Genomic DNA, 13,700 nt, shown 5'->3' with positions numbered 1-13,700 from the left:
CTGTAATGCTATTTTGAAAGTTGCTCAATTTCAGCCATATTACAGACCATTAATCTAGGGGTTTCTTATAACAAATGCTCCATTGTTTTCCAAATAAATTTTGTGTTAATATCGAGTCTCTAACTAAATAAATATTACCCAGAAGAGGTCTTATAGTGTTACAGAAAGGTATACATATTTGTCTATCTGTTTATTTTTAAGTTTCTCATTTTTTTCAGTCTTTGTAGAAAAATTTTCAGCCGTGTGTGTTTATGTGTGTGTGTATTTATTTTTTCTTGTTCTTTTTTTCCCCTATTGTGCCACCTCCTGGAAGAAGGATATTATGCATCTTCTTGTAATTCCAACTTTGGCTTTTCAGAACCACTTCCTGGAACACTAGTTAGGTTGATAATCTTACAGTTCTTGTAAATTTGAATCTGAATTCTTGATCTCTTTTTTGTCAGTGATGTTTTAAATGAGTTTTATTGCTCAAATGTTCACTTCCATGAAGGGCTTTTAAAAAAATTTATTTTCATTTTATTTGAAAGGCACAGAGACAGAGATAATCATCTATCTGTGGGCTTACTCCCCAAAGTCCTGCAACGACCAGCCCCAAAGCCAGGAACCCAAAGCACCATCAGGTCTCCCACGTGTGTGGCAGGGGCCTAACCATCTGAGCCATAATCTCCTTCCTCCTAGAATAGGCATTATTGGAAGCTTGATTGAAGGAAGAGGAGCCAGGACTCAAACCAGACCCTCCCATATGGGATATGGGTGTTCTAAGCAGCAACCTAGCCACTGTGCCAAACACCTTCCCCAAAGGTGTTCTTAATGTCTTCTGCCATGGCTCACTCTGTTAGAGAGACTGAATCTATCCTGGATTTTACTTTATATTCATTTTTATATTCATATTTAATGATAATTAGTCAAATCAGGAATAGGTGTAGTCACCATTATCTAAATTAGATATAGATATTCATTATTGTCTTTTTTGTTAAAATTTGAATCTGCCATGTACTTGGAAATGATATCAGAAAATAAATATGAGTTAAGTAGTCTCCCTATAGCATTTCATGCTTCATTTAAATATTTGTCTTAACAGGCAGAAAAAGAATATCATTGTTTTTCCTTTTTAGCTTTTTTTTTTTTTTGTAGAATCCAGACTTTGTGTTTAGCATAAGCATAGATTTCAAAATTTTTTTGCACCAAAGTAAACTTAACTTCCATTTTCCAAAAATTCTGAAGTATCCTTGTATATCTATGATATATAAATAAACTTTTTTTTTCTCCCAGTTATTTCTCCCAGGGCACTTCAGGCATTTTTGACAACTGCTTTTTACTCTGAACAATTATTTTCTCTTAAATTTTGAACTTTAATTTTGGTAAAATATTTTTATTCCAAAACTCAACTAATTCTTAAAAACATTATCAAGTAGTAGCTCTTAAGGAATCTATTAGTCTTTTTCTATTCAGTTTTAAGAATTACATGTCAAATCTTTAAAGGGTGGCAAAATGACTTGCTTTGTCACTTAGAAAGATGAAAATAGAAACTGTCCATCTGTGTGTGAGGTCACTTCTCATTGTAGTGAGATTCGAGTTGTTAAAAGCCTTTTCTGTTTGCTGTTTGCTGAACTGTTAGGTTGGAAATACCATTTTAATTTTTATCACATTTTATCTAAGCTAGCAATTGATTCCTACTTTCCATTTCATCAACTAGAGATTCTAACATGTCACTTTATTGTTAGCATTAACTAATGGGTTTTCCATTAAGAATGAGTGGGTTTATAGGCCATGTGTTTTTAGTGGGTGAAATGGTTTAAAATCCTGTTACACTAGTACTCTGATTTATTTTAAAAGTCTTTTAAGTTAATCTTAACAGTTCACTGTTCTTTCAGTGTTGAGATTCTTATCTCATGTCTTAGGAACTTTTTGGAATATTGGAAGATTGTTTTTATTATCAAAGCAGGGTGAGCATGAGTAAGATAATAAAGGTTTCATGAATCTTTATATGCTCTTTTTTTGTGTGAATAGTAAGCTTTGCTTATTACTTATTCCATAGAATTGTAATTTGTAAAATTTAGAAGCTGAGAGAGATTGATGAAATTTTAACTTTAAGATCTTATCTTTGGGGCCGGCGCCACAGCTCACTAGGCTAATCCTCCACCTGTGGCGCTGGCACCCCGGGTTCTAGTCCCGGTTGGGGTACCAAATTCTGTTCCAGTTGCTCCTCTTCCAGTCCAGCTCTCTGCTGTGGTCCGGGAGTGCAGTGGAGGATGGCCCAAGTGCTTGGGCCCTGCACCCGCATGGGAGACCAGGAGGAAGCACCCATGAGGAAGCAACACGCCGGCCGTAGCGGCCACTTGGGGAGTGAACCAACAGAAAAAGGAAGACCTTTCCCTCTGTCTCTCTCTCTCTCTCACTGTCTAACTGTGCCTATCAAAAAAAAAAAAAAAAAAAAAAAAGATCTTATCTTTGGTTGTGGCATTTGGTATTTCAGGTTAGAATAGCCAGGCTAGATACTGTGCAATTGTACTATTAGTAATCTTGTAAGTAATGCTTTCCTGTCAGTTCTCTAACTTTTTTTTTTTTTTTTTAAGATTTATTTATTTATTTTAAAGGCAGAGTTACAGAGAGGCAGGGCAGAGAGAGAGATAGAAAGAGAGAGAGAGGTCTTCCATCCCCTGGTTCACTCCCCAAGTGGCTGCAACTCTCAGAACTGGGCTGATTGAAAGCCAGGAGCCAGGAGCTTCCTCCGGGTCTCCCACATGGGTGCAGGGGCCCAAGGACTTGGGCCATCTTCTACTGCTTTCCCAGGCTGTAGCAGAGAGCTGCATAGGAAGTGGAGCAGCTGGGACTTGAAGTGGTGCCCATATGGGATGGTGGCACTGCAGGCGGCAGCTTTACCCACTACGCCACAGCGCTGACCCCTTGGGCACCTCTTGAATCATTATCTACATTTTACGAAATTGTCGAACAACTTTGTGATTATATATTATAGTAATATATAATGTAAAATGTTTATAAGTCATGTAAGATTGTCATATTACTGATACTATATATAGAAATATAATTGTGATGAAGATCACTCAGTAATATGAAATGAGGCAGTATATTCACAGTACCAAGAACCCTGCTACTATTTTTCATAGTAATTTACTTATTCTTCAGTAACAATTGAGGTGTATGGTGCTTTCTATCTTAAGTATATTTTACAAGTACTTATGATTATAGTGAGCATCTTAGATATAATATGCAATGGTTTGTTTCTAACTTTTATATTTTACTTTAATTCTTTTTGTCTGGGCTTTTTCCACAATTAGAAATCAAAGTAATTTTTATAGTGATTTTGTGTGTGTGTGTGTTTGAGGAATGAATTTTCTGAATAGATCTTCAAAGATTTAGTGAAGTCATCTCAAGATTAAGATTTCATGTGTGACTGAGGAAAGAAAACATGGGAGAAAAGAGAAAAATAAAAAGCCAATATGGCTTATTCCCCTTTTTTTCTTCTAGTTCTTTGCCATCTTTCTTTATTGAAAACGCTAGCTTTTTAATATCTTTATTGTTACTGTCATTTTTACACAGCTTTTTTCCTTTGATGATATTTCTAGAGTCTTCAAAGTTTGTCTTTAATTTTTGTGTATTGTCAATATTTGAAGATGAGATTGTTACGTTAGGCTTAGTGCTCATCTGCATAATCAACATGTGCCACTGTTCTGATTTTCCAGGTTTTATCCCTTCTCATTTACAGACCAAATTATTCTTTTTTTTTCTTTGGTTTCAAGTAGTTTTCTGTCACCACCTGTTCTTTCCATTTTGGAGGTTCATTTTCTGATGTAAAGCACAATAGTTCTGCTGACATAAAGATTTCTTTTTCATCTTCTACAGCAGGTTTAGTGTTTTGTTCCTGAGGAGAAACTGTCAGCTCAAACTTGGCTCATGATTAGCATTTCCAGGGAAGGTATCATGCAAATGTTTATGGCAGCTGGTGACTCTTACCCTTCTTGCATCTCAGGGACCCAAATTTTCCAACTGTTGTTCGTGACTTTGGAAAAAGCCCTTACATTTGTGGGTGTAGTTTCTCTTAAAAAGGAAACCTGCACAAAATTGCCTACCTAGTGCATACTAACTAAATGTTTGTTCACTTAGTGAACTTGGTTTTTGTTGATTATAGTGGATGGTAGTTTGTTATATTCTGTTTTTTTCTTTTAGTATGTTAGATGAAGACCTGGAGTGATTTGATTACTTGTAAATTCATTAAGTAAAATGGCCCCCCAAAAGATTGTGTTATCAGTATGTGAAGAAAAGCTGAAGATGCATTGGAAGTATTTTTTTTTAATTTAAAAAATTTTTTTTTTTAATTTTTGACAGGCAGAGCAGACAGTGAGAGAGAGAGACAGAGAGAAAGGTCTTCCTTTGCCGTTGGTTCACCCTCCAATGGCCGCCGCGGCCAGCACGCTGCAGCCGGCGCATCTCGCTGATCCGATGGCAGGAGCCAGGTGCTTCTCCTGGTCTCCCATGGGGTGCAGGGCCCAAGCACTTGGGCCATCCTCCACTGCACTCCCTGACCACAGCAGAGAGCTGGCCTGGAAGAGGGGCAACCGGGACAGGATCGGTGCCCCGACCGGGACTAGAACCCGGTGTGCCAGCGCCGCAAGGCGGAGGATTAGCCTATTGAGCCACGGCGCCTGCGGAAGTATTTGTTAAACATTAATTAGGAAGAATTTCATGGTATAACAGGTTACTTAAACATTTTTTTAAAGTTCAAAATATGGTTGTATCATCTCTTTCTATAGTGGTCTACAAGATTATTTTGGGGCCAGTATTGTGGTGTAGCAGGTTAAGACATGGCCTGTGATGCTGCATCCTATATCAGTACTGGTTTAAGTCCCAGTTGCTCTGCTTTCAGTCCAGCTCCCTGCTAATGGCACCTGGGAAAGCAGCAAAACTGGTCCAAGTGATTGGACTCCTGCCGCATATGCTGAAGACGTAGATGGAGTTCCTGGTCTCTGGCTTTGGCCTGGCCCAGTCCAGTCATTATGACCATGTGGGGAGTAAACCAACAGATGGGTGATCTCTTCCTCAATGTATCTCCCCCTTTCTCTGCGACTCTGCCTTTGAAATAAATAAATCTTAAAACAAACAGGGGCTGGCAGTGTGATGCAATAGGTTAATCCTCTGCCTGTGGTGCTGGCATCCCATATGGGTGCCGGTTCCAGTCTCAGTTGCTCCTCTTCCAGTCCAGCTCTCTGCTGTGGCCTGTGATAGCAGTAGAAGGTGGCCCAAGTGCTTGGGCCCCTGCACCCGCATGGGAGACTGGGAAGAAGCAGCTGGCTCCTGGCTTCGGATCGGCGCAGATCCAGTTGTAGTGGCCATTAGGGGAGTGAACCAACGGAAGGAAGACCTCTCTCTCTGTCTTTCCCTCTCACTGTCTGTAACTCTACCTGTCAAATAAATAAATAAAATCTTAAACAAACAAACAAAACAACCAGCAAGATTATTTCTTTAGTTGAAATACTTTGAGGTCTGATTCTTGTGAAGCACATTGTCTGATGTGTAGCAATCCATGATCTAGTCAGACTCAAAAGTAAGTTTAGCATTTATTTGCAGAAAGACAAATCATTCTCAATAGGAATATTTAAAATAGTGAAGATGAAACACTGTTTAGCCCCTTCCCACTGTTAATCTTCATTTGGAATCTAAAATGTTCTCATAGGTCTTTAATAGTAGTTGGGCGTTTATATTTATGCTCATTTTAAAAATTATTGATTGGGGGTCAGCATTGTGGTGTACTGGGTAAAGCTGCCACCTGCAGTACCAGCATCCCATATAGGCGCTGGTTCGAGTCCCTGCTGTTCCACTTCTGATCCAAGGTCCTTGTTGATGTGCCTGGGAAAGCAGTAGAAGGTGGTCCAAGTCCTTGGGCCCCTGCACCCATGTGGGAGACCCAGAAAAAGCTCTTGGCTTCAGCTTGGCTCAGCTCTGGCTGTTGTAGCCATTTGGGGAGTGAGCCAGTGAATGGAAGATCTCCTCTCTGTTTCTCTGCCTCTGCTTCTGCCTCTGTAACTCTGCCTTCCAAATAAATAAATCTTTTAAAAAATTACTGATTGTTACAGATCTTGTTTATATTTCATCTTTAGTATTTGGTCCTATGGTAGCATTTGTGATGAAATGATTTAAAAAGTAAAAGGACATTTTTTATTAATTTATAGAAGACGTTTCATTATTCTCAATAGGAATATTTTAAATAGTATAGAAGTAAGAAACAATTTATTCCCTTCTACTGTTCTTTTAAAAACTATTAATCTTGAGGCCAGTGCTGTGGTGTAGCACCTACAGTGCTGGCATCCCATTTGGATGCTAGTTCTTGTCCTAGCTGCTCCTCTTCAGATCTAGCTCTCTGCTTTTGGCTTGGGAAAGCAGTGGAAGATGTCTCAAGTGCTTGGGCCCCTGCATCTGTGTAGGAGACCCAGAAGAAGCTCCTGGCTCCTGGCTTCTGATAAGCTCAGCTTCACTTGGTGTGGCCATTTGGAGAGTGAACCAGTGGACAGAGGACCTTTTTCTCTGTCTCTCCCTCTCTGTCTGTAACTCTCCCTCTCAAATAAATTAAAAAAAATTTAACCTTAATCTTTATTTGGAATTGAGAATTTACCACTCACTCTTTTGGTGGAGGTTTAGTAATTTTTCTTGTTTTAAAAATTACTGATTATTAGTGATGAATCATATGTTTAAGCATATATTATATATGTGCATATGTAAATATACTGCATTTTATAGTTTCTCATAAATTATCACAATTCTAAAATTACTTATAAAAAAGGACTCATAGTAAACTAGGCTATTATTAGTATCTTTTGGAATTCTCTTTTTTTATAATTAACACAATTGTAGGGACAGGTGCTGTGGCATAGTGGGTAAAGCCACTGCCTGTGATGCTGACATTCTATATGGGCGTTGGTTTTAGTCCCAGCTACTCCACTTCTGGTGCAGCTTCCTGCTAATGCACCTTGGGAAGGCAATGGAAAGTGGCCCAAGTCCTTGGGCCCCTGCGATCACATGGAAGACCCAGGGGAAATTCCTAGCTGCTGGCTTCAGCCTGGCCTAGCAGTGATAGTTGTGGCCATTTGGGGAGTGAACCAGCAGATGGAAGATCTCTCTCTCTGTCTCTTCCTCTCTATTCTTATGACTCTGACTTTCAAATAAATAGATAAATCTCTAAAAATAAATAAATAAAATTAAAATATTTGTACATAGGAATTCTCATTTTTTTTAATTGAAAAAAGACTGTAGACATCCCATTAATACGTAAATGTTAGGGGATTATAGAAGTAGTATATACTTTCGAAACTAAAGACTTGAAAATTAAAAGAAGAAATAAGCTTTTTAATTTTTTTGGTTAGATTTTAGTTTTCCCTTTTTAGTCTAATGAATACCTCAGTGCAAATTAAATTTTTGCTGAAAATGAACAAATAATCATTTATACGACTTTGATATTTTTGTTACCTTTGATAGTATGGTCATACTGGGAAGATAGAAGTATCTAGAGTCAATTTTCCCTTTTATAATATTTGTTTGGCTGAGTGGATTTTTAAACCCATAGTTTAAAAATGATGTTTTTTAAAATTACTTTTCTTTTTTTCTTAGCCTCTGGAGTTGCTTTGGCACTCATTAGATGAATGGCTAGTTTTAATAGCTACAGAACTGATGAAAAACAAAAAAGATTCGACGGATATCACTTCTATTTTACTGAAACAAAAAGGCCAAGATCAAAATGCTTCTTCCATTCCACCATTTGAACCTCCAGGACCTGCAAACTATGAAAATTTATCCACTGGCACAGGGGAATCTAAACCAGATGCTCTTGCAGGGAAACAGGAAACCAATGCAGATTGTCAGGATGTTATTTCTATGACAGCTAACCGGCTAAGTGCTGTCATTCAAGCTTTTTACATGTGCTGTTCTTGTCAGATGCCTCCAGGGTAAGAAGACTAGGCTTATTTTTTTTTTTCCTCTGGTGAAGAATTCAATGATATTTTTGTAATGCTAGTAACAACAAGTATGTTGGTTTTTAGGTTTTAGTCTTATCTTGTTTAGGATGCTTACTGTACTAATCTAGATCTAGTATAAAATATTTAAATTTTAAGCAAGTTATACAGAAGTTATTTCTGTTCAGAATAGCGAATGTCACCTGATGCATGATTTCTTAATTATGTGCTTGAAATGTGTAGAGCATAGATGCTCAAAATCTTTAAAATCACTTGTTTATATCATCTGTTGATGAGGAATTGTATATATGATTTCATTTTACAAACTGACTAGGCATGCCTGCATTTTCTAAATTTATAAAGACAATACAAAGTAAATTCTTTTTTTTCTTTTAGTCTAAAAGCAAGTTCAGTAGAATTCATATTTACCAAATTTTCTATATTATATCACAACTTCTAGTTTATGTGTTCTAATTATTCTTTACTCCCCGCAGAATGACTTCACCTCGTTTTATTGAATTTGTCTGCAAACATGATGAAGTTTTAAAATGCTTTGTTAACAGGTGAGGCTGTCTGGGATTCATAGATTGCTGTGTAGCCTTTCCTCTCTTTATTTACAGTTTCATCTGAAATGAAAAAAATATTTCTTTTCATATTCAAAATATGCTCAATAACAAGTAAAAGTGTAATAGGTGTGAATTAATATGTTTTTTCTGTTTTAGTTTATATATCTGAATTTGCATTTCACTTACAGCTGCTCACCCTTGTTGTCCATTTAAACAAAATATATTTTTCTTTTAGAAATCCAAAAATTATATTTGATCATTTTCACTTTCTCCTTGAATGTCCTGAGTTGATGTCAAGATTCATGCATATCATAAAAGCACAGGTAGACATTTTCTTTATCTTGTTTTTAATCTAATGAACTTATTTTTTGAAGTTTGATTATTGTTTAATGGAATAGTTATTACACTGAAGATTTAAAAGGAATGAAATTACATGTAACTTTAATGTAAGGGTAAATTTCCATCTTTAAGAAATGTGTATTGAGTGCCTACTACCTGCAAAGGTTTGTGCAAAAAGAACACATTGCCACATTTCCTGAAGTGAGCTTCATGGAACACTGGTCTTTCATAGGCTGATAGTCTTGGAGAATAGGAATTTGTCTCTTGGTCCATTTGGGACATAATAAATATGTCCTTAGGAAACTTAGCACATCAGCAGTATGTTGAAGGTTTTGAGAAGCCCTTTGGTAAAAAGAGTGATTTAACTTTGTTCCTCCTCTAAACATATTTGACTTGAGAACTTTTCCCCTACCAGAGTTGCACTTGTTCATTCCATGCATCTTGTGTTTAGTAAAACATGCTAGGGAAAAGCTTGTTTTGTTTCTTACCTTGAAAAGTTTGAAAAACCTGCAAAATTTTGATGGGGGTAACCAGGAAGATGAAATTCTAGGCAAGGTATGGACCAAGGCACATAAGCAGAAAAGTATATAAAACTTAATGGTTGCAGCAGCAATTTTGTGTAGGTTAGGAGTATGAAAGAGTTCTGTAACAGTACTTTGGGGTCATAGTATGTTGAGCCTTGGTTACTTTGTAGAACCTTCTGCCAGACTGCTAGACTATCAGTAGCCACTGATAGTTGACTTTGAGAGACTGACATAATCCTGACAATTTGTCAGATGCATAGAATAGAGTATATACTCTGGTTTGGTTAGTAGTCTTTAGTTAATAAATATTAAAAGTGGTTTTTAACATCATTAGAGACATTGACTCAGAAGTTAGAAAAAAACTAAGAATTTTTTTTCTAAGTATTCACATCTATATAGGGATCATTTAAAACCTGTTTAATATTGATAATATAAGAGAAGTCAGTGATAATAACTTAACACTTACAGAATGCTGTTTTTACATTAGGTGCCTTATATTTGCTTTCCATAGTTATTTAATTTTCATAATAATTATATGAGATTGAAACTTTTTGGCTGAAGCTGAAGGGTTCAGTAACTTGCTGAAGTTATTTAACTGCTAAATGAGAAAACCAGAATCTCAAAGTTGCCTGGTTAATAAGTTCATTTTCTTAACCTGTGCTATATGATTCTATTCTAGGGCAAATGATAGAATAGGTGGAACAAGCTTTTAGTTTTTGAAAAAGAGAGTTTGCTATTTTTATTACTATCTCTGCTTGTCATTTCCTTTTGCCTCATTCCTTCCTGAACAGTTCTGTTAAAAGCATGAGCCTTAATTGTCCAGCTAGTTGATCCAGAGAGGAAGTTGTCTTGTCTAACCAGGATGAAGAGGGTATCCCCAGGTATAGTGGTGGCCCAGAGTGGAACTTTGGAGTTTGAGTGTGGTAAAGAGGGTGTTACTGTAGAAGAGAGGCCAATATGGGATCTGTGAGTTGGGGTTAGCATAAGAGAAGGTCCATGTGGAGAGTGGTGGCAGTTGGTAGGGTTCTCTGACTGAGCCTCGGTAGGATGGTGGGGATCCATGCAGTTGGAGGGGTTGTGTCAGCAAAGGAGGTTAGTTAGAAACTGGGGTGGTGGTAGTTGGTGATTGCTCAAAAACGTTAAGTAGGGAGCCTCATTCTTCACTGCTGGAGAAAGGAATTATGAAAAGGGGAAACTAGAACATGCCATGTAGTGTGAGCTTAAGAGTTTTCAGTCTACATTTATAGATATGGTAAACCTAGCATCCAGTTCTTGGGGGAGTTTGGAGCAGGGAGCAATGTGGGGCCACCAAATACCATTCCCAGGTAACCAGGGCTTGTTAAAAAATGGCTAATTCCAGGACTAGGAAAGGGAAAGTACGAGATGAGCCTGGATCATTTTGTTGTGTTAGAAATTAAGAAAGTATTCAAGGGATGATACGATTACTTCAGAATGATTCAGAAGCTAGCTTGAATGGACTCCCACTGGCCCTCTCTGGAACAATTTGAACGTTATGATATATAATTGTGTCAACATATTATAAATAAAGGGACCCTGTGAGTCTATACTAAAAAAAAATTATAAATGGAAAGTTTGATGATATTTATAGGATCTCAAAAGTATCTTCTCATAGAATATTTAACTAAGTACAAAGAGAAAAAGGGGGACTTAAAGTAGGGAGAAGGCTGGCAGTGATCAAAGCAAAAGTACCCATGTGCCAGCTGATAGGATGCACTGAGAAAAACACAGCATCACATCTGTGATCTTCCTGCCAAAGATGCACACTCTGAATGCAGCCATGCGGAAATGTCACACTAACTGCAGTTAAAGGGCATTCTGCAAAGTTAGGTAACCTGCAGTCTCTACAAGTTAATGACAATTAAGAAGATGTTGAAGAATTATTTTATAGTGGAAGAGACTTGGAAAGCGTAGGGCAAATCCAGTTCATGAATCATTTTACTATAAAAGATAATGAGAAACTGGCAAAACTTCAGATGGAGTCTAAGAATTAGTTGTGGTAATGCATCAGGGTTAGTTTCTGATTTTAATCTGATTGTGAAGGAGAGTTCTTGTCTGTAGGAAATACACACTGAAGTATTTATGGGTAACTGGATATTCTGTTGGCAACTTACTTTTATGTCAGGGCAAAAATATTTGTATTCTACTGCACTTGGAAATTTTCTGTAACTTGGAGACTGTTCCTGCCCAAAAGTTAAAAACCAACTACCTCTGCTCAGGGATTGACTTCTTCTTCTGTTGGTGGTTTTCAGGTGGCCAATAGTTAAAGGGAGAAACATTTTGTATTGCTGTACAAATGCTATTGAGAGGAGCTTCTGTAATCAGTCCTGTTTTGTGAATTATATGTGGAAATGCAGGTACTCAGAAAGTTTACATACAAAAATGTACACTTTGGCTATATAGCTATCTGTGTGTATGTGTTTTGATCTTATTGATAATTAGATTTTAAAGGTAGCAGTTTGCACCTTTCAATGTTCCATTTTTTTTATTTCTTGTTTCACATATTATAGATAAAGGACATAGTTAAATATCTTACAATGGCAAGTAAGTTTACTATCATCTTAACTAGTTACTGGCAATCATTATAACATTGCTGTGAGTGGTACTACAGCACCACCTGTATATTGAACATGGTGGGTGTTGACTGTTTCTGTAAGTTTCTTAACTTCAGAATGCATTTTTATCTTTTGTAAGTCAGGGTTAAGAGTTCTTTTTTCTTATGGCATTGTAGGATTATATGTGGTAATGCATGTAAAGTGCTTAAAACAGTACCTGGATTATAGGTTCTTAATAAATGTTACTCATATGCAATTATAATTACAATTATTTTCTTTTGTTATTTGCATTGTTTCATTTAATCCTCACAATTAGCCCTTGAAGTCAGTATTATTTGCTTTATTTTACATGTGAGAAAATGAAAGTTCTGAGAGGATTAGTAATTTCTCTAAGATCATAAACCTAGTCAGTGGTGACAGAACCAGGATTTCAAACTGTGTTTGTCTGACTTCAAAGGCCATACTTAAACTACATTGGTTCTGTGTAATGTTTCTTTCTCTTCTCTTTTACCAAACTTAGAAATAAACAGAATTAAAAATTTTTAATACACTTTATTCCAGCCTGTTTACTGAAAATGAAACATTCAATTTATATGCCAAATACAGCAGTCACTGCGCTTTGTGTAAAATGTATAAAACTTAGAAGTATAGAAAAAATCATACACTTAACTGTTAAAAAGAGAACCATCTGAATCTTTCCTTACTGAAAGAGCAGCTATTTAAAAGTATAAGATAATCTCTCACCAGTTATCTTAATTAATATTAATTTCATTAAGAATTAATAAAAGTGATATTTAAATCTTTTAAAGCAAAACTAGTATTTGGTTTAGCTTGGGTGAAAAAATTTGTTTTGAAAACTACCTGAAAGATAACTTCTTGGTGGTTTGAGATGGTGTTGATCATATTTGTCTCTTGAAGCTTTTTAGCTTTTGTGGTATTGCATCGCCCTGATTCTCCTTTGACTTTTCCAGCTGTATGTATAATTTCCTGAGCAGATTCTTAAACCTGACCTATGATCCTAAACTTCTTCCTCCTTGGTGTTTGTTCTCTGTATCTATCTTTAATCTTTTGAAAAAGGACATTGCCCTGTCTCCAATTTCAATTTTGTTTATGACCGTTTCCAGTGTCTTAACTGTAGCAAAATTGAGTATTTATTTATTTTCAAACCCCTAAAAATTATAATCCCACAATTTTAAATCTAGGATATATAAAAATTTACTGTCTTTCCACCAGGGCCTTCTCATAGTATGGGTGAAGGTGAGTTATGGGAAGGTTTCTCTTCCTCTTTTTTTTTTTTTTTTTTTTTTTGACAGGCTGAGTGGACAGTGAGAGAGAGAGAGACAGAGAGAAAGGTCTTTCTTTGCTGTTGGTTCACCCTCCAATGGCCGCCACGGCTGGCACGCTGTGGCCAGCACATCACGCTGATCCGAAGCCAGGAGCCAGGTGCTACTCCTGGTCTCCCATGCGGGTGCAGGGCCCAAGCACTTGGGCCATCCTCCACTGCACTCCCGGGCCATAGCAGAGAGCTGGCCTGGAAGAGGGGCAACCGGAACAGAATCCGGCGCCCTGACCGGGACTAGAACCTGGTGTGCTGGCGCCGCAGGCGGAGGAGTAGCCTATTGAGCCGCAGCACTGGCCTCTCCTCCTCTTTTATTTCTATCAACAATAGAGATAAATTGTATCTCTGGAGATATTCTCTTAGCTTTTCATCTTTCTTTAAGTGAGTAATGTTTCTTA

The 13,700-nt window shown here is 37.1% G+C and overlaps 1 protein-coding gene across 2 annotated transcripts in view; it reads left to right on the top strand.

Annotated features, from left to right (window-relative positions):
- Positions 1-13,700, top strand: part of HACE1 (HECT domain and ankyrin repeat containing E3 ubiquitin protein ligase 1) — a 133,993-nt gene that overhangs the window by 79,245 nt on the left and 41,048 nt on the right. For both annotated transcript variants that reach the window (XM_062186556.1, XM_062186555.1), the window contains 3 exons: positions 7,621-7,955; positions 8,456-8,524; positions 8,763-8,850. In XM_062186556.1, coding sequence (XP_062042540.1) covers positions 7,621-7,955; positions 8,456-8,524; positions 8,763-8,850 — 492 coding nt within the window. The remainder of the gene's footprint in view (positions 1-7,620; positions 7,956-8,455; positions 8,525-8,762; positions 8,851-13,700) is intronic.

The sequence above is a fragment of the Lepus europaeus genome, chromosome 3 (genome assembly GCF_033115175.1).
Source record: "Lepus europaeus isolate LE1 chromosome 3, mLepTim1.pri, whole genome shotgun sequence".
Classification (NCBI taxonomy): Eukaryota; Metazoa; Chordata; class Mammalia; order Lagomorpha; family Leporidae; genus Lepus; species Lepus europaeus.
This window is presented reverse-complemented; position numbering and strand designations above follow the sequence as displayed.